This window comes from Dendropsophus ebraccatus, chromosome 6 (assembly GCF_027789765.1).
Source record: "Dendropsophus ebraccatus isolate aDenEbr1 chromosome 6, aDenEbr1.pat, whole genome shotgun sequence".
NCBI classification, from domain to species: Eukaryota; Metazoa; Chordata; class Amphibia; order Anura; family Hylidae; genus Dendropsophus; species Dendropsophus ebraccatus.
This window is the reverse complement of record NC_091459.1, coordinates 150,098,864-150,126,344: the sequence shown is the minus strand read 5'-3', so window position 1 is coordinate 150,126,344 and position 27,481 is coordinate 150,098,864. Positions and strand designations below refer to the sequence as shown.

General features: G+C 51.2%; 1 protein-coding gene across 1 annotated transcript; it reads right to left on the bottom strand.

Moving 5' to 3' along the window:
* On the bottom strand, positions 1–27,481 carry LOC138795363 (vomeronasal type-2 receptor 26-like). Its single transcript, XM_069974350.1, has 6 exons — positions 27,308–27,481; positions 26,873–26,920; positions 18,073–18,306; positions 17,975–18,028; positions 1,025–1,148; positions 1–908 (listed from the first exon to the last, which is right to left on the bottom strand). Exons 1-6 carry the CDS (start codon positions 27,479–27,481, stop codon positions 1–3), a joined length of 1,542 nt encoding a protein of 513 aa, XP_069830451.1.

The window sequence follows — 27,481 nt, the reverse complement described above, 5'->3', positions numbered from 1 at the left end:
TCATCCTCTTCTTCCCTCCAATAAATGCGTCCTTGAGTTGCGTTCCGGTCTCCATAGGATAATGTAGCATTTTGGGAAGAAAATACATCCTAAAAGTCCAGCACATGAAGCCAATATGGCGAATATCTCCACGGCCACCATGTATTTCCCTTTGGTGCTTAGATAAGCCGGGATCATGGCAGTCCAGACACTGCAGAACACCAGCATGCTGAAGGTGATGTACTTGGCCTCATTAAAGCTGTCCGGTAATGTCCGAGCTGAAAAAGCTGTAATAAAACTAACAGCAGCCAAGACCCCCAAATAACCCAGCACAGAGTAGAACCCAATGGTGGAGCCTTCGTTACACTGCACAATGATTTTCCCCTGATAGGTTTTGGTGTCCGACTCTGGGAAGGGGGGTGCTAGGGCCAACCAACCCATGCAGATTATTACTTGGATGGACGAGCAGAACAACACCAGAGAATTGGACCACTTGCTTCCAATCCAGCTTTTCCAGGAGCTGCCGGGCTTAGTGGCCCTGAAAGCAATGCAAACCATGACAGTTTTGGCCAAGACACAAGAAACTGCTACAGAGAAGAGGATTCCGAATAAGACCTGACGTAGCATGCAGGTGAGGTCCACTGGATGTCCGAGGAACAAGAAGACACAGAGGAAGCTGAGCATGATGGAGACCAGGAGAAGGAAGCTCAGGTTCCTGTTATTGGCCTTCACGATGGCCGTGTCTTGGTGCAGAATAAAAGTATTAAGAATGATGTATGTGAGGAAAGCAAATGATGTAGAAACCAGAGAAATAACCAGAACGATTGTGTCATCTGTGTAGGAGAGAAACTCCAGCAGCTTTGGAACACAGCCATCCTTCTTCTCATTGGGCCAGTGGAGGTCTGAGCATGTTATACAACTATCACTGTCTGGAAAATAGAAGAATAACAATCATACTAAAGAACAATGAGAGCCAGAAATGTCGTCTATATACCATTCTTCTATAGTAGTCAATGGGGCTTTCCTGTATCTAATTTCTTCCTACCTGTCATGTTGGAGATTTCTCCTGGGGAACAGGGGACACAGTCATAGCAGCAGGAATAGATACTGGACACCGAGATCTTCCGGGTTCCTGGTGGACAAGGATCTGAACACTGAGACTTGGGGACCTGAACACAGTAAATGAGAAACTGAAGAACAACATGGACAATAAAGTGAAACGTGGACAATAATTAAAACCTCCATGAAGGGAACAGACAAGAAATCGCGGACATCCATACGATCATGTGAAACGCGTGTTATGCAGCTTAACAGCTAGAGGAGGCTTCATAGAAATCCTGGATATCGGAGAGGCTGATAACATAGCCAGTAGCTGGAATAGCATAATGTGCCATGGCGTTCAATGCAGAAATATGTCTGTGGGTACAAATACATGTACTACGCTACATAAGAAGGACTAATAATAGGGCTGTTAGGAATCTACCTGTTGGAACCTTGCAAAAGTCTGTAAAAGTGGTAATGAAGTAGTACCTAAGTTCTGAGATGTCGTCAGTATGTATATTGTGTACCTAAGTATTGCACCACTGTAGGTGACTAAAGGGTTATTGTTTCTAGGACCTGTGAACCAATGGGAGCTCTGTCTCTTTTCTGCCTATCACTATCCTTCTCTTTCTCTTGCACTCTCTTCTCATCCACTCGCAGCACACGTTACAGAAGCTGTAGGAGGAAGTCACATGGGGTGAGGAAGTGTAGCCACACCTTAGTGAGTCTTACTCTGGCTTTGGTAGAGGAAGGACGCAAGCCAGTCCCTGCAGTAGCCAAACAGGGCCCTGGCTTATGCTAGGTCCCCTGTGGAATGTCAGGATCCTACTGTATATCACTGTATTAAGCCTTTCTGCAGTAAAGAGTTTTTTTATTTTAACTGGACTCAGTGGTTACTCGCTAAGCACCTACACAGCCATTGCACCCTACTTGGGTCATCTCCCCTTTCAGTGGGTGGCGGTACCAATAGTCTGGGTGGGTCATATCTCCACTCTGGACCACCGTGATAAGCACCCAAGGGACCCCCAAACAGCCCAGCAGGTCACCGACCACAGGGGAAAGGGGATAGCCAGCCTATCTAAAATAAAAGCCGGTGTGCCTCCATACCTGTGTGCCGGCACTGGTGTCACGACAACCTAACATCAGGCTAAGCTATTCCCCGACCAACCACTACTGTAGTGGCGTTACACCTCACCATCTGGCAAGTGACCGGTCGCGCCTCACAGCGGGGCGACACCACACTACTCATGTGTTTGCACACAGTGGGATGGGATAGGCATTTGGTAGTACGGTGGTCAATCTAATGAAGAGTATTTGGGTAAATATTCTGGTTTTATCCTATACGGTTGTGATTTAGGGGAGGGGGCGTGTTTGGGTATATGACGACTAAAGAATGTGGCATATAAAGGGGGAGTACAACGTTAGATCACGTGCCTCAGTGCATGTTTTGGGGGGGATGCATTTGGCTATGTGCAGTTTTTGTGACTGTATTTCTTGCTGTTTTATGTATTTTTTATGATAATGTAATAAACATAATAAACATTACTTCTTGTGGCACAGGACTAGTTATATGATTGGCGAGGCCCATGGATAGGTGTTGTTATCTTAAAGTGAATGCACAGCACACCACCATTCAGGGCATTATCAGAGAAGGTCAAAGACTTTCACGATCGTACCAAACCTTGTAGACAAAGCCGGCACTGTAACCTGCACTGTACCAGCTAGTCTGCACTGTACCAGCTAGCCTGCACTGTAACTGCCCTGTACCAGCTAGTCTGCACTGTACCTGCACTGTACCAGCTAGCCTGCACTGTAACTGCCCTGTACCAGCTAGTCTGCACTGTACCTGCACTGTACCAGCTAGTCTGCACTGTACCTGCACTGTACCAGCTAGTCTGCACTGTACCTGCACTGTACCAGCTAGCCTGCACTGTACCTGCACTGTACCAGCTAGCCTGCACTGTAACTGCCCTGTACCAGCTAGCCTGCACTGTAACTGCCCTGTACCAGCTAGCCTGCACTGTAACTGCCCTGTACCAGCTAGTCTGCACTGTACCTGCACTGTACCAGCTAGCCTGCACTGTAACTGCCCTGTACCAGCTAGTCTGCACTGTAACTGCCCTGTACCCGCTAATCTGCCCTGTACCTGCACTGTACCAGCTAGCCTGCACTGTACCTGCACTGTACCAGCTAGCCTGCACTGTTACTGCCCTGTACCAGCTAGCCTGCACTGTAACTGCCCTGTACCATCTAGCCTGCACTGTACCTGCCCTGTACCAGCTGATCTGCACTGTAACTGCCCTGTACCAGCTAATCTGCACTGTAACTGCCCTGTACCCGCTAATCTGCCCTGTACCTGCACTGTACCAGCTAGTCTGCACTGTACCTGCACTGTACCAGCTAGTCTGCACTGTACCTGCACTGTACCAGCTAGTCTGCACTGTACCTGCACTGTACCAGCTAGTCTGCACTGTACCTGCCCTGTACCAGCTAGCCTGCACTGTACCTGCACTGTACCAGATAGTCTGCACTGTAACTGCCCTGTACCAGCTAGCCTGCACTGTAACTGCCCTGTACCAGCTAGTCTGCACTGTAACTGCCCTGTACCCGCTAATCTGCCCTGTACCTGCACTGTACCAGCTAGTCTGCACTGTAACTGCCCTGTACCCGCTAATCTGCCCTGTACCTGCACTGTACCAGCTAGTTTGCCCTGTACCTGCACTGTACCAGCTAGCCTGCACTGTAACTGCCCTGTACCAGCTAGCCTGCACTGTAACTGCCCTGTACCAGCTAGCCTGCACTGTAACTGCCCTGTACCAGCTAGCCTGCACTGTACCTGCCCTGTACCAGTTAGTCTGCTCTGTACCTGCACTGTACCAGCTAGTCTGCACTGTAACTGCCCTGTACCAGCGAGCCTGCACTGTAACTGCCCTGTACCAGCTAGCCTGCACTGTACTTGCCCTGTACCAGCTAATCTGCCCTATAACTGCACTGTACCAGTTAGTCTGCCCTGTACCTGCACTGTACCAGCTAGTCTGCCCTGTACCTGCACTGTACCAGCTAGTCTGCCCTGTACCTGCACTGTACCAGCTAGCCTGCACTGTACCTGCACTGAACCAGCTAGTCTGCACTGTACCTGCCCTGTACCAGCTAATCTGCCCTGTACCTGCACTGTACCAGCTAGCCTGCACTGTACCTGCACTGTACCAGCTGGTCTGCACGGTACCAGCTAGCCTGCACTGTACCTGCACTGTACCAGCTAGTCTGCCCTGTAACCTGACCTGTACCAGCTAGTCTGCACTGTACGTGCACTGTACCAGCTAGCCTGCACTGTACCAGCTAGTCTGCACTGTACCTGCACTGTACCAGCTAGTCTGCACTGTACCTGCACTGTACCTGCTAGTCTGCCCTGTACCTGCACTGTACCAGCTAGTCTGCACTGTACCTCCACTGTATCAGCTAGTCTGCACTGTACCTGCCCTGTACCAGCTAGCCTGCACTGTACCTGCACTGTACCAGCTAGACTGCACTGTACCTGCACTGTACCAGCTAGTCTGCACTGTACCTGCACTGTACCAGCTAGTCTGCACTGTACCTGCACTGTACCAGCTAGCCTGCACTGTAACTGCCCTGTACCAGCTAGCCTGCACTGTACCTGCCCTGTACCAGCTAATCTGCCCTGTAACTGCACTGTACCAGCTAGTCTGCCCTGTACCTGCACTGTACCAGCTAGTCTGCCCTGTACCTGCACTGTACCAGCTAGCCTGCACTGTACCTGCACTGTACCAGCTAGTCTGCACTGTACCTGCCCTGTACCAGCTAGTCTGCACTGTACCAGCTAGTCTGCACTGTACCAGCTAGTCTGCACTGTACCTGCACTGTACCAGCTAGCCTGCACTGTACCTGCACTGTACCAGCTAGTCTGCACTGTACCTGCACTGTACCAGCTAGTCTGCACTGTACCTCCACTGTATCAGCTAGTCTGCACTGTACCTGCCCTGTACCAGCTAGCCTGCACTGTACCTGCACTGTACCAGCTAGACTGCATTGTACCTGCACTGTATCAGCTAGTCTGCCCTGTACCTGCACTGTACCAGCTAGTCTGCACTGTACCTGCACTGTACCAGCTAGTCTGCACTGTACCTGCACTGTACCAGCTAGCCTGCACTGTAACTGCCCTGTACCAGCTAGCCTGCACTGTACCTGCCCTGTACCAGCTAATCTGCCCTGTAACTGCACTGTACCAGCTAGTCTGCACTGTACCTGCACTGTACCAGCTAATCTGCCCTGAACCTGCACTGTACCAGCTAGCCTGCACTGTGCCTGCACTGTACCAGCTAGTCTGCACTGTACCAGCTAGTCTGCACTGTACCTGCACTGTACCAGCTAGTCTGCCCTGTAACCTGCCCTGTACCAGCTAGTCTGCACTGTACCTGCCCTGTACCAGCTAGTCTGCCCTGAACCTGCACTGTACCAGCTAGCCTGCACTGTGCCTGCACTGTACCAGCTAGTCTGCACTGTACCAGCTAGCCTGGACTGTACCTGCACTGTACCAGCTAGTCTGCCCTGTAACCTGCCCTGTACCAGCTAGTCTGCACTGTACCTGCCCTGTACCAGCTAGTCTGCACTGTACCTGCACTGAACCAGCTAGTCTGCACTGTACCTGCACTGTACCAGCTAGTCTGCACTGTACCTGCACTGAACCAGCTAGTCTGCACTGTACCTGCACTGTACCAGCTAGCCTGCACAGTACCTGCACTGTACCAGCTAGTCTGCACTGTACCTGCACTGAACCAGCTAGTCTGCACTGTACCTGCACTGTACCAGCTAGTCTGCACTGTACCTGCCCTGTACCAGCTAGCCTGCAATGTACCTGCACTGTACCAGCTAGTCTGCAGTGTAACTGCCCTGTACCAGCTAGCCTGCACTGTAACTGCCCTGTACCAGCTAGTCTGCACTGTACCTGCACTGTACCTGCACTGTACCTGCCCTGTACCAGCAAGCCTGCACTGTATCTGCACTGTACCAGCTAGTGTGCCCTGTAACTGCCCTGTACCCGCTAGTCTGCCCTGTACCTGCACTGTACCAGCTAGTCTGCCCTGTAACTGCCCTGTACCAGCTAGTCTGCACGGTACCAGCTAGCCTGCACTGTAACCTGCCCTGTACCAGCTAGTCTGCACTGTACCTGCCCTGTACCAGATAGTCTGCACTGTACCTGCCCTGTAGCAGCTAGCCTGCACTGTAACTTCCCGGTACCAGATAGTCTGCACTGTACCTGCCCTGTACCAGCTAGCCTGCACTGTAACTTCCGGGTACCAGATAGTCTGCACTGTACCTGCCCTGTACCAGCTAGTCTGCACTGTACCTGCACTGTACCAGATAGTCTGCACTGTACCAGCTAGTCTGCACTGTGTCTGCACTGTACCAGCTAGTCTGCACTGTACCAGCTAGTCTGCACTGTGTCTGCACTGTACCAGCTAGTCTGCACTGTGTCTGCACTGTACCAGCTAGTCTGCACTGTACCTGCACTGTACCAGCTAGTCTGCACTGTACCTGCACTGTACCAGCTAGCCTGCCCTGTACCTGCACTGTACCAGCTGGCCTGCACTGTACCTGCCCTGTACCAGCTAGTCTGCACTGTACCTGCCCTGTACCAGCTGGCCTGCACTGTACATGCACTGAACCAGCTAGCCTGCCCTGTACCTGCCCTGTACCAGCTGGCCTGCACTGTACCTGCCCTGTACCAGCTAGCCTGCACTGTACCTGCACTGTACCAGCTAGTCTGCACTGTACCTGCCCTGTACCAGCTAGTCTGCACTGTACCTGCCCTGTACCAGCTAGTCTGCACTGTACCTGCACTGTACCAGCTAGTCTGCACTGTACCTGCCCTGTACCAGCTAGTCTGCACTGTACCTGCCCTGTACCAGCTAGTCTGCACTGTACCTGCCCTGTACCAGCTAGTCTGCACTGTACCTGCCCTGTACCAGCTGGCCTGCACTGTACCTGCCCTGTACCAGCTAGCCTGCACTGTACCTGCACTGTACCAGCTAGTCTGCACTGTACCTGCCCTGTACCAGCTAGTCTGCACTGTACCTGCCCTGTACCAGATAGTCTGCACTGTACCTGCCCTGTAGCAGCTAGCCTGCACTGTAACTTCCCGGTACCAGATAGTCTGCACTGTACCTGCCCTGTACCAGCTAGCCTGCACTGTAACTTCCCGGTACCAGATAGTCTGCACTGTACCTGCCCTGTACCAGCTAGTCTGCACTGTACCTGCACTGTACCAGATAGTCTGCACTGTACCAGCTAGTCTGCACTGTGTCTGCACTGTACCAGCTAGTCTGCACTGTGTCTGCACTGTACCAGCTAGTCTGCACTGTGTCTGCACTGTACCAGCTAGTCTGCACTGTACCTGCACTGTACCAGCTAGCCTGCCCTGTACCTGCACTGTACCAGCTGGCCTGCACTGTACCTGCCCTGTACCAGCTAGTCTGCACTGTACCTGCCCTGTACCAGCTGGCCTGCACTGTACATGCACTGAACCAGCTAGCCTGCCCTGTACCTGCCCTGTACCAGCTGGCCTGCACTGTACCTGCCCTGTACCAGCTAGCCTGTACTGTACCTGCACTGTACCAGCTAGTCTGCACTGTACCTGCCCTGTACCAGCTAGTCTGCACTGTACCTGCCCTGTACCAGCTAGTCTGCACTGTACCTGCACTGTACCAGCTAGTCTGCACTGTACCTGCCCTGTACCAGCTAGTCTGCACTGTACCTGCCCTGTACCAGCTAGTCTGCACTGTACCTGCCCTGTACCAGCTAGTCTGCACTGTACCTGCCCTGTACCAGCTGGCCTGCACTGTACCTGCCCTGTACCAGCTAGCCTGCACTGTACCTGCACTGTACCAGCTAGTCTGCACTGTACCTGCCCTGTACCAGCTAGCCTGCACTGTAACTTCCCGGTACCAGATAGTCTGCACTGTACCTGCCCTGTACCAGCTAGCCTGCACTGTACCTGCACTGTACCAGATAGTCTGCACTGTACCAGCTAGTCTGCACTGTGTCTGCACTGTACCAGCTAGTCTGCACTGTACCAGCTAGTCTGCACTGTGTCTGCACTGTACCAGCTAGTCTGCACTGTGTCTGCACTGTACCAGCTAGTCTGCACTGTACCTGCACTGTACCAGCTAGTCTGCACTGTACCTGCACTGTACCAGCTAGCCTGCACTGTACCTGCACTGTACCAGCTAGTCTGCACTGTACCTGCCCTGTACCAGCTGGCCTGCACTGTACATGCACTGAACCAGCTAGCCTGCCCTGTACCTGCCCTGTACCAGCTGGCCTGCACTGTACCTGCCCTGTACCAGCTAGCCTGCACTGTACCTGCACTGTACCAGCTAGTCTGCACTGTACCTGCCCTGTACCAGCTAGTCTGCACTGTACCTGCCCTGTACCAGCTAGTCTGCACTGTACCTGCACTGTACCAGCTAGTCTGCACTGTACCTGCCCTGTACCAGCTAGTCTGCACTGTACCTGCACTGTACCAGCTAGTCTGCACTGTACCTGCCCTGTACCAGCTAGTCTGCACTGTACCTGCCCTGTACCAGCTGGCCTGCACTGTACCTGCCCTGTACCAGCTAGCCTGCACTGTACCTGCACTGTACCAGCTAGTCTGCACTGTACCTGCCCTGTACCAGCTAGTCTGCACTGTACCTGCCCTGTACCAGCTAGTCTGCACTGTTCCCGGTGGGAACCTCATATATATATTACATGGAGCTGGGATGGAGTCGGTGAATCTTTGTCCCATTCACTGTCACTCAGTTCCCAGTCACACTAGTATCTTCCATTATGAATCTTTTATGACACCAGACACCCCCCCCCCCCCCCTTCACCTGATTCTTCCCTCTCCTCCATATTATCCTCTGCACATCGATACTTAGGGTTTGGTTCTTTATTTTTGTGTCCCCCACACGAATACACTGCATGTTCTTATTGACACCGATCCAATTCATAACTGAATATTGGTCAATGAAGTCTCCATTTCTGTAGAAGTAATAATTCCCCTCCGTGTCTCTTTGATTTACCAGGAAGAGGTGAATCTGTAGGAGAGAGATGCTGCATTGTATCTATGGACTCTCTGTACCATCAGACCAGCCCACCACCCCACATGTCAGGTGGGAAACATCATATCTAGGGACGGCTCCCGGTTTTTGCGGACCCTCGGGCGACAGAGGCTCAGTGGGCCCCTTACCCATCCACTATGCACCCATCATCCATACACTATGCACCCATCATCCATACACTATGCACCCATCATCCATACACTATGCACCCATCATCCACACACTATGCACCCATCATCCACACACTATGCACCCATCATCCACACACTATGCACCCATCATCGATACACTATGCACCCATCATCCACACACTATGCACCCATCATCCACACACTATGCACCCATCATCCATACACTATGCACCCATCATCCACACACTATGCACCCATCATCCACACACTATGCACCCATCATCCACACACTATGCACCCATCATCCACACACTATGCACCCATCATCCACACACTATGCACCCATCATTCACACACTATGCACCCATCATCCATACACTATGCACCCATCATCCACACACTATGCACCCATCATCCACACACTATGCACCCATCATCCACACACTATGCACCCATCATCCACACACTATGCACCCATCATTCATACACTATGCACCTATCATCCATACACTATGCACCCATCATCCACACACTATGCACCCATCATCCATACACTATGCACCCATCATCCACACACTATGCACAATCACTCGAGACACCGCTAACATACACAAAAACACATTACTGACAGACACTGACATCGACTGACACGGACACTGACTGACACTAGGAGAACAGAAAGACTGGGTCAAATCAGACACGAGAGAGATAACCAGAGTCCAAAGCTATTATAGTATCAGAAGAATACTAGTGAAGGTGTGTGCGACCAAGGTGTGTGAGATGGTGCCTAGCCTTATTGGCCCAGCGTCTCTGCACTCCAGGTAGGTGGTCTGTCTGGACTTCTGCTCTAACCTTTAGCCCTGATGATGAGAGAAGAGGTGGCCAAAAAGATGACGTCACTTCTGTTTGTTTGGCTTTGCCGTACAGAGGACGGAGTCACCACGGCTACAAAGTCAGGGAAGTTCATATCACTTAAACAGTGTTTACAGTTAGGGTTAGAGGGTCACGTGAAAAGATGGTGGTCTTACACTATACATTACATTGAGTTTAGTAGGAAGGAAGGAAGGAATGATACATATGTGTCTCCACAAACATTGCATCTACAGTATCTTCACAACCATCCTGTCGTCTGTGTCTCCATTGATAGTGTAGTGACCCAGTACAGGCCCCTTAGTCCTTATTGCACCTGAGTAAGGTTCACACAGGTGTATCCACTGCAGTTAATGTTTTCACCACTAGGTGTCACTAAAGTGCTTGTTATCTCTGAGCACAGCTGATGGAGACTAAGGGTTAACTGTTTTATATCACATGTTGTGTCTTATCCACTCACAGAAGCAGGTGCTTTCCCTCCATTTCTGTCTTATCCTTTATCTTTTCTCTTTTGCACACACAGCCCCCACCAATCACAGGAGAGTTTGGTCCGACCCTGTAGGAAGGTGTTAGCTCCTGGTGGGAGGAGTTAGTTAGTCTTTGGTCTAGAGTCAGTGTGTGAGGAAGCAAGTCACAGATTCTCTCTATGCAGTGCTAGAAAGTACACAGGGGGAGAGCCACCACAGAAGGATCACCTTGTCCATGCCAGAAACCTCTATAATACTATCGTTATTTTGGGCAAAAAAACGGTTCGGTACCAGGATTTCCTGGTATCGATACTTTATGTTAAAGTGCCGGCTATTTAACTGTTTAGATGCCGCTGTCACACTGACAGCGGCATTTACCCCTCCTGAGCAGCGGGGGTTGGCTACTGTGTGTAACAGACTCCCGCTGCCGGTGTCTCTCTGATAATAGAGTCTGGGTCCGCCAGACTCTGTTATCAGGAAAATGATTTATGCAGCGGAGCCGGAGCTGCACGGAGGTATCCACGGCTGGAGAGGGAGAGCGGGAGGAGCGGGAGAGAGGAGGACGGAGAAGGCTGGAGGTGGGGAGGCTGAAGAGGGAGAGCGGGAGATCCAGGAGAGGAGCATGGAGAAGGCTGGAGGTGGGGAGGCTGAAGAGGGAGAGCGGGAGATCCGGGAGAGGAGGACGGAGAAGGCTGGAGGTGGGGAGGCTGAAGAGGGAGAGCGGGAGATCCGGTAGAGGAGGACGGAGAAGGCTGGAGGTGGGGGAGGCTGAAGAGGGAGAGCGGGAGATCCGGGAGAGGAGGACGGAGAAGGCTGGAGGTGGGGAGGCTGAAGAGGGAGAGTGGGAGATCCGGGAGAGGAGGACGGAGAAGGCTGGAGATGGGGAGGCTGAAGAGGGAGAGTGGGAGATCCGGGAGAGAAGGACAAAGAAGGCTGGAGGTGGGGGAGGCTGAAGAGGGAGAGCGGGGATCTGGGAGAGGAGGACAGAGAAGGCTGGAGGTGGGGAAGGCTGAAGAGGGAGAGCGGGAGGACGGAAGAGGAGGACGGAGAAGGCTGGAGGTGGGGGAGGCTGAAGAGGGAGAGCGGGAGATCCGGGAGAGGAGGACGGAGAAGGCTGGAGGTGGGGGAGGCTGAAGAGGGAGAGCGGGGATCTGGGAGAGGAGGACGGAGAAGGCTGGAGGTGGGGAGGCTGAAGAGGGAGAGCGGGGATCTGGGAGAGGAGGACGGAGAAGGCTGGAGGTGGGGGAGGCTGAAGAGGGAGAGCGGGAGGACGGAAGAAAAGGACGGAGAAGGCTGGAGGTGGGGGAGGCTGAAGAGGGAGAGCGGGAGATCTGGGAGAGGAGGACGGAGAAGGCTGGAGGTGGGGGAGGCTGAAGAGGGAGAGTGGGAGATCCGGGAGAGAAGGACAAAGAAGGCTGGAGATGGGGAGGCTGGAGAGGGAGAGCGGGGATCTGGGAGAGGAGGACGGAGAAGGCTGGAGGTGGGGGAGGCTGAAGAGGGAGAGCGGGGATCTGGGAGAGGAGGACGGAGAAGGCTGGAGGTGGGGAGGCTGAAGAGGCAGAGCGGGAGATCCGGGAGAGGAGGATGGAGAAGGCTGGAGGTGGGGGAGGCTGAAGAGGGAGAGCGGGGATCTGGGAGAGGAGGACAGAGAAGGCTGGAGGTGGGGGAGGCTGAAGAGGGAGAGCGGGAGGACGGAAGAGGAGGACGGAGAAGGCTGGAGGTGGGGGAGGCTGAAGAGGGAGAGCGGGAGATCCGGGAGAGGAGGACGGAGAAGGCTGGAGGTGGGGGAGGCTGAAGAGGGAGAGCGGGGATCTGGGAGAGGAGGACGGAGAAGGCTGGAGGTGAGGAGGTTGAAGAGGGAGAGCGGGGATCTGGGAGAGGAGGACCGAGAAGGCTGGAGGTGGGGAGGCTGAAGAGGGAGAGCGGGGGTCCGGGAGAGGAGGACGGAGAAGGCTGGAGGTGGGGGAGGCTGAAGAGGCAGAGCGGGAGATCCGGGAGAGGAGGACGGAGAAGGCTGGAGGTGGGGAGGCTGAAGAGGGAGAGCGGGGATCTGGGAGAGGAGGACGGAGAAGGCTGGAGGTGGGGGAGGCTGAAGAGGGAGAGCGGGAGGACGGAAGAGGAGGACGGAGAAGGATGGAGGTGGGGGAGGCTGAAGAGGGAGAGCGGGAGATCCGGGAGAGGAGGACGGAGAAGGCTGGAAGTGGGGGAGGCTGAAGAGGGAGAGCGGGGATCTGGGAGAGGAGGACGGAGAAGGCTGGAGGTGAGGAGGCTGAAGGGGGAGAGCGGATGTTCCGGGAGAGGAGGACGGAGGAGGCTGAAGTTGGGGAGGCTGAAGAGGGAGAGCGGGAGATCCGGGAGAGGAGGACGGAGAAGGCTGGAGGTGGGGGAGGCTGAAGAGGCAGAGCGGGAGATCCGGGAGAGGAGGACGGAGAAGGCTGGAGGTGGGGAGGCTGAAGAGGGAGATCCGGGAGAGGAGGACGGAGAAGGCTGGAGGTGGGGAGGCTGAAGAGGAAGAGCGGGAGATCCGGGAGAGGACGGAGAAGGCTGGAGGTGGGGAGGCTGAAGAGGGAAAGCGGGAGATCCGGGAGAGGAGGACGGAGAAGGCTGAAGGTGGGGGAGGCTGAAGAGGGAGAGCGGGAGATCCGAGAGAGGAGGACGGAGAAGGCTGGAGGTGGGGGAGGCTGAAGAGGGAGGGCGGGAGATCCGAGAGAGGAGGACGGAGAAGGCTGGAGGTGGGGGAGGCTGAAGAGGGAGGGCGGGAGATCCGAGAGAGGAGGACGGAGAAGGCTGGAGGTGGGGGAGGCTGAAGAGGGAGAGCGGGAGATCTGGGAGAGGAGGACGGAGAAGGCTGGAGGTGGGGGAGGCTGAAGAGGGAGAGCGGGGATCTGGGAGAGGAGGACGGAGAAGGCTGGAGGTGGGGGAGGCTGAAGAGGGAGGGCGGGAGATCCGGGAGAGGAGGACGGAGAAGGCTGGAGGTGGGGGAGGCTGAAGAGGGAGAGTGGGGATCTGGGAGAGGAGGACGGAGAAGGCTGGAGGTGGGGGAGGCTGAAGAGGGAGGGCGGGAGATCCGGGAGAGGAGGACGGAGAAGGCTGGAGGTGGGGGAGGCTGAAGAGGGAGAGCGGGGATCTGGGAGAGGAGGACGGAGAAGGCTGGAGGTGGGGGAGGCTGAAGAGGGAGAGTGGGGATCTGGGAGAGGAGGACGGAGAAGGCTGGAGGTGGGGGAGGCTGAAGAGGGAGAGCGGGGGTCCGGGAGAGGAGGACGGAGAAGGCTGGAGGTGGGGGAGGCTGAAGAGGGAGAGCGGGGATCTAGGAGAGGAGGACGGAGAAGGCTGGAGGTGGGGGAGGCTGAAGAGGGAGAGCGGGGGGACGGGAGAGGAGGACGGAGAAGGCTGGAGGTGGGGAGGCTGAAGAGGGAGAGCGGGAGATCCGGGAGAGGAGGACGGAGAAGGCTGGAGGTGGGGGAGGCTGAAGAGGGAGAGCGGGGGGACGGGAGAGGAGGACGGAGAAGGCTGGAGGTGGGGAGGCTGAAGAGGGAGAGCGGGAGATCCGGGAGAGGAGGACGGAGAAGGCTGGAGGTGGGGGAGGCTGAAGAGGGAGAGCGGGGATCTGGGAGAGGAGGACGGAGAAGGCTGGAGGTGGGGAGGCTGAAGAGGGAGGGCGGGAGATCCGGGAGAGGAGGACGGAGAAGGCTGGAGGTGGGGGAGGCTGAAGAGGGAGAGTGGGGATCTGGGAGAGGAGGACGGAGAAGGCTGGAGGTGGGGGAGGCTGAAGAGGGAGAGCGGGGGTCCGGGAGAGGAGGACGGAGAAGGCTGGAGGTGGGGAGGCTGAAGAGGGAGAGCGGGAGATCCGGGAGAGGAGGACGGAGAAGGCTGGAGGTGGGGGAGGCTGAAGAGGGAGAGCGGGGATCTGGGAGAGGAGGACGGAGAAGGCTGGAGGTGGGGAGGCTGAAGAGGAAGAGCGGGGGGACGGGAGAGGAGGACGGAGAAGAAGAGGGCCCTGCAGCACATAAGAGGATCCAGCCGGCTGGCAGGTGGGGAAGGTTGACTGGGGCTGTGAGGAGCCGACATCAGCATAAGTAGTGTATAGCAGAGCTAAGTAAGTAGTGTATAGCGGAGCTAAGTAAGTAGTGTATAGCAGAGCTAAGTAAGTAGTGTATAGCAGAGCTGTCTGAGCAGTGTGTAGCAGAGCTGTCCATGTACGCGGTATAGCGGAGCTGTCTAAGTGATCTCTGTGCACGGTACGTAGTTATGTAAAAAAACGTAAACCTTTTTTTCAAAAAATAACTAAATTAAAAAAGGTCCATAAATTGGTATCTCTGTAATAGTGCAAGTCTGAAGAATATACATAACATTTCAGGTTTATTATATTCGCTGTGTAGGGGGTATTATATTTATATCATTGTTTTTTGTTTTTTTTTTGTATTTTAGTATCGAACTGGTATTGAGTATCGAAATAAAAAAGTTAGTATTGGTATCGTACTCAAAATTCTGGTATTGTGACATCACTACTGCAATATAATGTATACCAATTGCAACACTACCATCTGGTGGTCACTAAAATTATAGCAGATGACAAGTATTTAACCTGCAATGCAGTGACAGCATAGATGTAGTGTAATATGATATAGTATAATGGAGGAGAGACTGTTTGTAACCCCTCAGCGGCCGGCCAGGTAATGAATAGAGCACCACAGGTAAGACCCTACAGATTCCAATTCCTATTGAGCTCCTGATGAAGTGAGTGAAAAGTGTGTCGGGCTGGTGGGCCGGATGGGGGTAAGATCTCAGTGTTGGTTTGTTTTTCACTTCTGTGGGGTCGCATAGGAATTAAAATCTGTAGGGCCTTACTTGTGGTGCTCTATTAATCACCTGGCCGGCCGCTGAGGGATTACAAACAGTCTCTCCTCCATTATACTATACTGTATTATATTATACTACATCTATGCTGGTCATTTTTTTGTAACTGCATTGCAGGTTAAATACTTGTCAACTGCTATAATTTCAGTGACCACCAGATGGTAGTGTTGCAATTGGTACACATTATATTGCAGCACTTATATATTGATTTACCACACTGTGATCTTTCTCCCCCTTTGCCCTTGTGTTATTTGTGTCATTTTCCATGAAATTCCCTAGTTTTTATCAATTTTTGAAAATCATGTATATGTAAATAAAGGACTTTGTTATATTTCAAAAGAATTTTCAATTCTTTTGGTTTTCTATATGGTTTTGCTGCACTGTATGTCGATTTAGGCAGGACTTTCTTTTGGGTTGTCGGTACAGTAGAACAAAGTTACCAAATGTCTAAGTATTCCACTGAGCAGTGCAGGATGACCAGGAAGTCTCTGGAGTCGGCTTAGCCCAGATAACTAGGCCTGGGGCAAGACGAGTAGCTAGCAACTTTAGGGCAGAAGGCGGTCAGACACAATCAAAGCTTGAGTATGAGTGTTCTCTTTATATCTTCTATCAGTCACACTGTTCTAGGCAGAGTACATGTCTAATCGGACAAGGCCCTTAAGGCACCCTCTCTCCTCTGCTAAACCTTCTCTCACAAGCACCTTATCTCTGCCTCAACCCCAAGCACCTGAGCCACTTTAGGTCCTGTGTTATACTGAACTGTATTGTTGCCAACCCCAACTGTTTTGCACTGTTTTTGCCAGTAAACTGTTCCAATTTTCAAGCGTTGGACTCTGGCCTTTTCTTGCGAACCCGCACCTAAACGCATTCATATTTGGGTTAAACATTTTGATCAGATGGGGCACAAAACTCTCCAGCTGGGTCCTACACCACTCCAGGCTACCGTGACAAGTGCCCAAGTGATCCTAGACCCACTCAGCTACCACACCATCGTATCAGCTGACCCGGCATTGAAACTAACATCATCGGTGCCTCACCGCAATACTATATCCACAACCATGGTCACTCTCTCCATTCATAGTGTCTCCACAACCATCCCATCCTCACTGTCTCCATTCATAGTGTCTCCCCAACCATCCTTACAGTCTCCATTCATAGTGTCTCCACAACCATCCCATCCTTACAGTCTCCATTCATAGTCTCTCCACAACCATCCCATCCTCACTGTCACCATTCATAGTGTCTCCCCAACCATCCTTACAGTCTCCATTCATAGTGTCTCCCCAACCATCCTTACTGTCTCCATTCATAGTGTCTCCACAACCATGGTCACTCTCTCCATTCATAGTGTCTCCACAACCATCCCATCCTTACTGTCTCCATTCATAGTGTCTCCACAACCATCCCATCCTCACTGTCTCCATTCATAGTGTCTCCCCAACCATCCTTACTGTCTCCATTCATAGTGTCTCCCCAACCATCCTTACTGTCTCCATTCATAGTGTCTCCACAACCATCCCATCCTCACTGTCTCCATTCATAGTGTCTCCACAACCATCCCATCCTCACTGTCTCCATTCATAGTGTCTCCACAACCATGGTCACTCTCTTCATTCATAGTGTCTCCACAACCATGGTCACTCTCTCCATTCATAGTGTCTCCACAACCATCCCATCCTTACTGTCTCCATTCATAGTGTCTCCACAACCATGGTCACTCTCTCCATTCATAGTGTCTCCACAACCATCCCATCCTCACTGTCTCCATTCATAGTGTCTCCCCAACCATCCTTACTGTCTCCATTCATAGTGTCTCCACAACCATGGTCACTCTCTTCATTCATAGTGTCTCCACAACCATCCCATTCTCACTGTCTCCATTCATAGTGTCTCCCCAACCATCCTCACTGTCACCATTCATAGAATATCCACAACCAACCATGCTCATTGTCTCCATTCATAGTGTCTCCACACCCAACCATCTACATTGCCCTCAAAACAGTAATTTATAGTGATTACCTGATGTCTGTATCTATGTAGAAGAGTATTCCTATCAGAAGGCCGTCTGCCTGTATAGATATATAGATCATGTAGAGCCTGAGCCAGTAAAAATACTGCTGAAAACACTCGGTCAGAGAGTCCTTTGTGTCCAAAACTTACAAAGTCTGACACCCGTTCTGTCCCAGTGCAGTTACGAAGAGGTTTCTTGTATGCAAATTGATGAAAATAATTCATTTGCGGGTAGGCTGATGCACACTGCAGGTATATCAGCCATATATGAGCCAGTAACATATCTGTTCGTTGACTTCTGGTGTAGAAACTTTCATAGTAACTTCTCATATCTGGAAGAGGCAGCGCAAGCGGTTCAAGAGCCAAACTCCCATGAAAGGTCTCTTTGTGGTCCTCCAGAAGATATGTGGTTAAAGCAAATACGGGACCAAAGACCATGGTCTTATCCCGGAGCACATCTCGTATGGCATGTAACCGATCTCTAAGGAATGCAGAATACCTCCCGCAGAGTAGTATGACCTGGGCTGAAGACTTCCTGATGGTCTCCATATTTCTTCTCTCAATCTCATCTAGATCACGTAACTTCACATACTTCACCTTGATAGTGTAGGCCACACAGATCCCATTCATGGTCAGATATTGTGTCACAATCTGAATGTCCTCATCACCCATTTCATCATCCGAAGAGACAATCCCCACCCATGTCCATCCAAAGGACTGGATCATTTTAGATAACACCAAGTAACTGATTCGGGTACTTTCAATTGTTCGGTAAAATGTTGGGTAGAGTTTTCTGTTATTGAGGACGTAACTTGTAGCCCCGTAGCTGATCTGAAAAATACAATATAAATTAAGGGTATACAGTATTAAGAAAGATAAGCAGCAAATGGGCAAAAGAGGCTTTAACCCATATGTTCCACCAGTGGGTGAGTAAGAGTCTTGGCACCAGAAACACATTGAGTAATTCTGGCGTTCCTGTACTGAATCTGTATTATGTTTGGTGTCCGTGCATAATAAAGACTATCATTCTTCACCCTAGAATTCTGGACCATTGGATTTTGGTTGGTTGGTAAGGCATGTGTCCTGCTGCACGTCCGGACTGCCCAACATTTACTAACCAGCACCAGGAACTAGGGATGAGCGAACTTTTGAAAAGTTCGGTTCGGTTCGATCCGGCAAACTTTCATGAAGTTCGGATTGGTCCGAACCGAACCGAAAACGAACCTTGCTCTAACGGCTGAATAATTGCAGCTACAATAGTGGGAGTGTGATAGGGTATAGTTTCAATTAGTTGCAGTTGATATTACAATGAAAAAAGTGGGGGGGAAAAAGTGCAAAAATAATGAGAAAAAAAAATTTAATTATAGAAATAATAATAAAATATAGTAAATAAAAGTGCCAAAATACTGACAAAAAATATTGAAAAAAAAAAGTTTACAAGGAGGATGCGGCAGCACTTGATTGCACCCAGGCCAGTATTGTTCAGAAGAGACAAGTCGAGGAACAGAAGGAGACAGCAGTAGATTGCTCACCTCTCAGGCCAGTATTGTTGAGAAGAGACAAGTTGATCAGCAGGAGGAGGCAGCAGTTGATTGATTCCAGGCCAGTATTATTGAGGAGAGGCTACTTGAGGAGGAGGCAGCAGTTGATCGATTCCAGCCCAGTATTATGGAGGAGAGGCTACTTGAGGAGGAGGAGGAGGCAGCAATTGATTGATTCCAGGCCAGTATAATTAAAAACAGACTACTTGAAGAGCAGGAGGAGGCAGCAGTTGATTGATTCCAGGCCAGTATTATTAATTCAGGCACGATTCATCTTCACAAAAGTCAGCATCTCAACACTGTGGCAAGAGAGCCTCGTTCTTTGCGGTGTTACGATGTTACCCGCTGCACTGATTACCCTCTCTGACGCCACACTACTAGCTGGGCAGGACAGCAGAGCCAAGGAAAACTTTGCCAGTTGAGGCCAAATCTCCAGTTTCTCTGCCAGCAGAGCAGTTGATTGATTCTAGGCCAGTATTATTAAAAACAGACTACTTGAGGAGCAGGAGGAGGCAGCAGTTGATCGATTCCAGGCCAGTATTATTAAAAACAGACTACTTGAGGAGCAGGAGGAGGCAGCAGTTGATCGATTCCAGGCCAGTATTATTGAGGAGAGGCTACTTGAGGAGGAGGAGGAGGCAGCAGTTGATCGATTCCAGGCCAGTATTATCAAGGAGAGGCTACTTGAGGAGGAGGCAGCAGTTGATTGATTCCAGGCCAGTATTATCGAGGAGAGGCTACTTGAGGAGGAGGCAGCAGTTGATTGATTCCAGGCCAGTATTATCGAGGAGAGGCTACTTCAGGAGGATGAGGCAGCAGTTAATCGATTTCAGGCCAGTATAATTAAAAACAGACTACTTGGTTGCGGGCAGCTAGACGGGGTTGACGGCAACCAGTAGAGCACAAACGGACAGATTTTGTGGGGTGCTGACTTAGCGTCACCTAAAACAGCTGATCACAAACAAACAAACAAACTTTTTTTATTTTTTTTAAAGTTTTTTTAAACTTTTTTGGTTGCGGGCAGCTAGACGGAGTTGACGGCAACCAGCAGAGCACAAACGGACAGCTTTTGTGGGGCGCTGACTTAGCGTCACCTAGAACAGCTTATCACAAACAAACAAACTTTTTTTTTTTTTATAAGTTTTTTTAAACTTTTTTGCTTGCGGCTATACGCGGTTAACGGCACCCAGCAGAGCAGCAACGTCTCCTCTGTGTCACAGAACAGTAGCTGGTTCAATGCTACGTGTCCTGACTCCTGAGTGACTCTTCTCACTTTTCTCTCCCTATTTCTTTTTTTTATCTCCCTATCTCTCCCTAGATATCACGATTTTTGAGTTAGATGGCTATCTCTCCCTCTCTCTACCTAACTCTTGATTTCTCAGCCTCTTTCACTATGTATGAGCTTATCAAGCTTTCCCTGGATCTTGCGATTTTTTTTATCTTCCTCTCTCCGGCTTCTCTCACAAACAATATATACTCCTTCTCTATCTCTCCCTGTACTTATCCAGTTGTTTGGATATGTAATCTATGTGTTTTCCCTCTCTGCCTAACGTACACCTCCTTTCTCTCTGCCGTCTGGAAACACAATGAGAAAGAGCATGGACGCTCAGGCACTTCCTGTTCCTGGAGTGACGTCACACACCTTGATATTCACATAATAACAGGATAAAAGGGATTATAGGAGTAATAATTCCTTATATCCTCTTCCATTCTGTGAAAACAATACAGTTTTGCGACGCCGTTGCGATTTTAACGAACTTCGTAACAAACTTTTTGAAAGTTCGGTACCGAACTGAACTTTTTGCAAAGTTCGTAACAAATCTGGTTCGTAACGGTTCGGTTCGCTCATCCCTACCAGGAACCTAAACATCCAGCACATGGAGTCAGAATACTGTGTACAAATGCTGTATTTCTCTTTAGTATGGAGCCATATGTGGTGTCCCACTATTAGTACCTATTAGCACCTGTCACAAAGTGGTGATGAGGTATTCTGAAGTTTCCCCACTAGGTGTCAGTGTTTTCTATATGCCTATGCTCTTCAATGCACAGCTGAGGAAGGTCATGGGTTAATGTTGTTGTTATACCATGTGTTTTGTGCTGACCAATAGGAGATGCTTTCTCTCTTTCTACCTATCCCTGCTCTATCAAGTTGCTTGATAAAGGCCCATGTTAGACAATAAAGGGCCGAAACGCGTTGCAATAAAGAGTATATGTTTACTATGCCATCTACCTCTGGATGATCCCTGGTTGCACTGCTGTGTGCAAATTTAAATACTCCTGCGCTTATTATACCTGGTGTGGATTCGACTCTTGGTCCTGTAATCGGCTGATTACACATCTGGATTTGCTTCTCCCACCGTTGGTGGTGACGTCCCCCAGTACAGCTGCGGAGTACACCCCTTTATGCTGCATATAGAGTTGTGCCTAAATTTTGCACAACCTATCCAGGTGAGTGGATCCCTGTAAGATCCTGCTACCATCCACCTGGTTATCTTTTATTACACGAGGAAGCGCCCCCTGTCTCTTTTTTTTCTCATTATCCCTGCTCTCTACACACTCACCCCCTGTGTAGGAGGAAGTACACAGTTGAGTTGAGTCTAGTCACCTAAGTGTATAGATGCATCAAGAGACCAACAGTTCTTTCATTACTACTACTACTTTACAGTGCTAAGCATACCAAAGGGAGGGGTAACCAAGGAACACCCTGATCCATGACAGGAACACGTCTACAATGAGGAGGGCAGTATCCTGATATCAGGGGAACTAGCCTCGATAGGACAAAGTTACCATAAAAGAAGGTCTACGTATCCTTTCGTGCAGTGCAGGTAACTGGGATGCCTCGGACACCTAGCTACACCCAGATAACCATGGCTGGGGCTTGTACTACCCTACTGGGACAGGTTCAACAATACCAGGGGCAGAAGATGGTCATAGTCTATACACAAGTACAAGTAACACTTCACTACAAAGATAACTCCAGGTTCCAGTAGAGTACATAGCTGTATTGGGTTGGGGCTCCTTTGGCCAACTCCTCTACTCTACAAGTATGGCTACAACTACCTCCCTTGTTTCTCCCAAGCACCTCCTCAAGCACAAAAGGTCAAGCACTCTAGAGTACCAAGATTTATCTATTCTGTTAAACAAGTACTGTTGTATTGAAAAGCCTGACAGTAAAGCTGTTCTATTTATAATACTACCGGGACTCTGTCATCTTCTTTACGAACCGGCACCAATAAACACAACCGCACACCTTGGGTTATTTTTCCCCCTTCTGTGGGTGGCGGTACCGACCATTTGGGGAACACAGCCAGCCATACTACACAGCAGGCACCAACATCTCACCTGTGTGCTGGACTAGCACTGGGGTCACAACAATAACACCACTGACTGAGCTGGCACAACCACCAGTACTACCATCACCTGGTGGCACCCCACACGTACAGTCTATGCTGGACACCATACATACAGAAGACAAGTTGCTGAAGGGGACGGCGGTGGCTTGTAACTCAGTAAGGAGCTAAGTCTCAGGAAGCTCCACCAATATACAGAATATAAATGCAGAAGACGGCACTCCAACGTGGTTTATTCCCCCATCAATGGCTATCTCCAGCCATACATATATGCTCACCTCCCTGGATGCTACAATACAGAATCTCATTGTGCCCCCCCACCCCATTGGGATTGTAGGTAAGGGGGTATAAGCATCAGTCTGTCTGTGTGAGAGGATGGAGAATGAACCATCTGTAAGGGGGGACAGGACCTGTGATATGGATGCCCCTCCAGAGTGCTGGCATACTGTCTGCTCCGAATTACAAGGTATACAGTTCATAGTGCGTCCTGAGAATCAAACACCCTGACACACTGATGGGTAAGCTCCAAGATGGCGGCCAGTGTATATATCCTGGGGGCGGGTGTATCCTGGGGTGCTGTTCTTCTACTAAGGCTGGTATCAGCAGGGGCGGATTAACTTTAGCATAGGCCCCGGGCTGTTCACCAAGTCTGGGCCCCCCCACCCCCACCCCTCTGTAATGGCGGCACTAGTGTGGTGTTCATAGTACAGGATAAATAATATAATATCACAATGTCCGGATTTGTGTAAAACAGCGGTAAAAAAGCAGCGATTGTTTTGCAAATCATGGCAGAACTGTATCCAGGAGACAATACACCAGTGAGATTATGTATTTTTGGGTGGCCATGGGCCCCTTAGGAGCTCAGGGCCCGGGCTACCACCCAAAACGCACCTATTATAATCCAGTACCCCATTGGCTGAGCTACGAGAACAGTTACTTGTATAGCAGCTGTGTGTTTAGAAGGTCGGCGCCATATTGTACTGGCTGCGCTAAGTACACAGAATATCCCTAACACTGTCAGCTCCTTGTAGAACATCTCCTCACAGACACTCCGCTCCTTCCTCCTCGCTCTCCTTTCTCCGCTTTAGACTTAGGCTCCTATTGGACGAGCCAATCAATAATGTAGACAAGCGCTGATCTGATAGATTGGATTGATAACCGTTTGGCACTGTCATACCTCACCTCTCCATGGTCCGGCTCTTCTCCTGCTCTCTTCTCACTTCCCGTTGCCGCGGCTGCAGCTTTAGACCGATCTCAGAACTGACAGGCTGCTCAGCCAATCGTTACTGGTCGGCGACTGATGATTTTGGTGTCAGACCATTTGACACAATCAGCTGATGAGCGTTGTCTCTATTACACGCAGTGATAATCGGCTGAATCGGCACGCTTTGGCCAATTATCGCTCCGTATAACAGGACCCTTCCTCCTGAAGACAGGCTGGGCTAGAATTACGTGCTGCCTTTCCTTCCAGAAAATCTCGGGCTATTGGGGAGTTATTTCCGGCTACATTTAACCCCTCCCCCTTAATAAAGCCCCCCTCTTGTACCACCCATCCCCCCTCTTGTACCACCCATCCCCCCTCTTGTAGCACCCATCCCCCCTCTTGTATCACCCATCCCCCCTCTTGTACCACCCATCCCCCTTCTTGTACCACCCATCCCCCCTCTTGTACCTTTAATCCCCCCTCTTGTACCTTTAATCCCCCCTCTTGGACCACCCATCCACCTTCTTGGATGACCCATCCCCCTTCTTGTACCACCCATCCCCCCTCTTGTACCACCCATCCCCCCTCTTGTATCACCCATCCCCCTTCTTGTACCACCCATCCCCCCTCTTGTACCACCCATCCCCCCTCTTGTACCACCCATCCCCCCTCTTGGACCACCCATCCCCCCTCTTGTACCACCCATCCCCCTTCTTGTACCACCCATCCCCCCTCTTGTACCACCCATCCCCCCTCTTGTACCACCCATCCCCCCTCTTGTACCACCCATCCCCCCTCTTGTATCACCCATCCCCCCTCTTGTACCACCCATCCCCCCTCTTGTACCACCCATCCCCCCTCTTGTACCACCCATCCCCCCTCTTGTACCACCCATCCCCCCTCTTGTATCACCCATCCCCCCTCTTGTACCACCCATCCCCCTTCTTGTACCACCCATCCCCCCTCTTGTACCACCCATCCCCCCTCTTGGACCACCCATCCCCCCTCTTGGACCACCCATCCCCCCTCTTGGACCACCCATCCCCCCTCTTGTATCACCCATCCCCCCTCTTGGACCACCTATCCCCCCTCTTGTACCACCCACCCCCCTTCTTGGACCGCCCATCCCCCCTCTTGTATCACCCATCCCCCCTCTTGTATGAACTATCCCCCCTCTTGTATCACCCATCCCCCCTCTTGTATCACCCATCCCCCCTCTTGGACCACCTATCCCCCCTCTTGGACCACCCACCCCCCTTCTTGGACCACCCATCCCCCCTCTTGTATCATCCATCCCCCCTCTTGTATGAACTATCCCCCCTCTTGTATGACCCATCCCCCCTCTTGGACCACCCATCTCCCCTCTTGTATCACCTATCCCTCCTCTTGTATGAACTATCCCCCCTCTTGGACCACCCATCCCTTTTCTAACTGATCCCACAGAATCAATGGACGCTTACGGTAACTTTGGAGTAAATGGCCATAACAGCCTCCATATTAACCTGCTTCACAGAACACCATATAAATACAGTATAAATAAGATAAAACATGTCAAAGAGGCAAAACAAGGGAGGTCTGATGGGGGCGCTATCTAGCAGCTCCAGTACTGAAACCTTCTGCCCCTAGCTGCACCCCGCCGACTGAGGAGGTGACAATCTGTCAGATGGTGGTGCCATGCCACACCACGGTCCCGGGTACTACCCCAGTGCAAACACTGTATCTCCAAATCTCACACACATAACAAGTGGGGAAGTAGCATCCCTCTGCTGAGTCCCCTTTGCTGAGTCCCCTCTGCTGAGTCCCCTCTGCTGAGTCCCCTCTGCTGAGTCCACTCTGATTTGCCCTGCAGGACTTCCTTACTACAGCCTACAGGCGCTTTCACTAGCAGCTGGCAGTGTTGTTGTTTGGCTGCTCTCCCTGAGATCAGTGATCTGTTTCTCTTATGGCTCTATTAGGCATTGCTCCCACCCAGCCAGAATCCTGCTCCACACTGTTGAGGGGCAACACCCCGAAACAGCTGTATGTGGATGGATACCTGGCCTTGGTGGTTTTGGTGGTTTCCTCACAGGAGCCGCCCCTTGTCTGGGGCCTATCTGGAGGGATATCTGGCTAGTCCTGTGTTTCCCGACTCTTAGATGAGGCTCCACAAGCTCTTCTTATTCATGTTTCCCAGGGAGCAATGCACCAAGGATGTCACTACATTGAGCGCTTACCGGCAGCCGGCAGTGTTTGGCTGGTCTCCCTGAGATCAGTGATCTGTTTCTCTTAAGGCTACAGTCATGACAGGAAACCAAACAAAAAGCCCACACCGGACACCGCTACATTCAAGCTGCTGCTCCACTTCTTCTTATAGGCCCACTAGCTCCACCCGGTAAGTGACCTAATAGCTCCCCCCCCTCCTTCCTAACTCCTCCCTTCCCTCACTGACCTCTCTTTAACCCTCCATGCCCCTCCCCCATCTCCTACACATCTTTTAACCCCTCACACTTGCTTCCTGAGCCTGCTGACCCAGACATGCTAAGGTGGCGCCCCCACTCCATGCCCTGCTTGCCAGTCAGAGCCACAAGGAAGCCATAACATGGTTGTGGGCTTTATCTCTTATCCAGTGCAATATTAGACTAGATGGACCAAGTGGTCTTTTTCTGCCAAACATTTTCTTATAGATTCCAAAAATAAAATGACAACTAGTAAGAGTGTATTGTAGTTTACGTGTCTTAATGCTGCCGATACACATAGGATAAAGCTGAAATGCCTCTCGCTGGAGGATATAGATATAGAATATATAGACACTTAGACAAATCACAGCTGGTGGATACAAGATAAAGTCTCTGGACACCTCAGGCTTGGGTTAAAGTGACTTAGACTTGACTGGCAGTCCACTGTTACTGATCGATGGTGACAATGGACTGACGGTAGTTTCAGGAGGTAGTTGGGGTTTGCTCCAGACTCTTGGGTATTCAGCTGTGGAGGCTTAAAGAACGAGTACCTACGTCCACGGGAATGAACATCTGCCTAACACTGTCTTGTGGGCACAGAGTGACACTAAACCAGGAACATAGGCCCCACCTAGTGAGAGAGCCAGCTGTCTGGGTGACCTCTAGGGAATCCTAGCAGCTTGCAGTGGAAGTTTTGGCAATCTGCCCTTACCCAGCCATTGTCTTGGTACCATGGAATGAACTATAGGATGTGTGGAGTATTGTTGCCCAGCGTGGATAGGTTTTTCTGTTCCTTCTACCACAGCCTCAAAGCTAGGGAAGGCGTGTGCAGGAAAAAAGCATCTGATTCAGTATCGTAATCCTCACATGGGTCCTGGCCTTCAGGCCAGGCCCTTGAAGAATCTCCCCAGTAGCCTGGAATTGGGCACAAAATACCAATGAGAGGACCCTGGAGTACTCAACCCAGGGATTGGTCAAGCATAAACATCATACAGTGGCATTAACAATGGAAAACACATAAGGCTATACTGTTTTACAGTTAACCCTTCATTAGTTTCTCATTCAGCTGTGCTAGACAGTGGGAAAACACCTAGTGACATCTGGTGGTGGGAGTGCTGCCACATCTTTTGGCCCCAGAGCATACAGATACACAGTACCTACCTACATATACTGTTATAAAGCATGGAACACCCGCTCTAGGGCATTGCAGTCTGGCCAGTCAGTCTAAGCGCTTGGACTATAGCAGAGGAGGGTGTAAGTAGGAATAGCCTGACCTCTCAGTTGGATGAGTGCGCCACCTACCTGTGTGTATCGGTATAATCCCAGTATCTGAGCCATGGACACTGTAGTAGCTGATCCCTGATCTCCGATAAAGCCGGCTACATTCATCCGTCCTCTACAGGAATAGTTGGGGACGGTCATTCTGGGTCCAGATAAAACCTGTAGGACGCTTCTCACGGCTTTCACGTTATCCAT

Excerpts from the sequence above, each read along its gene's own strand:
- LOC138795363 (XM_069974350.1), bottom strand. The coding sequence starts at position 27,481 with ATGGATAACGTGAAAGCCGTGAGAAGCGTCCTACAGGTTTTATCTGGA. Across the intron at positions 26,921-27,307 it reads GATTATACCGATACACACAG|GCTACTGGGGAGATTCTTCA; the intron begins GTAGGTGGCGCA and ends GCCCAATTCCAG. Across the intron at positions 909-1,024 it reads AGAAATCTCCAACATGACAG|ACAGTGATAGTTGTATAACA; the intron begins GTAGGAAGAAAT and ends TCTATTTTCCAG.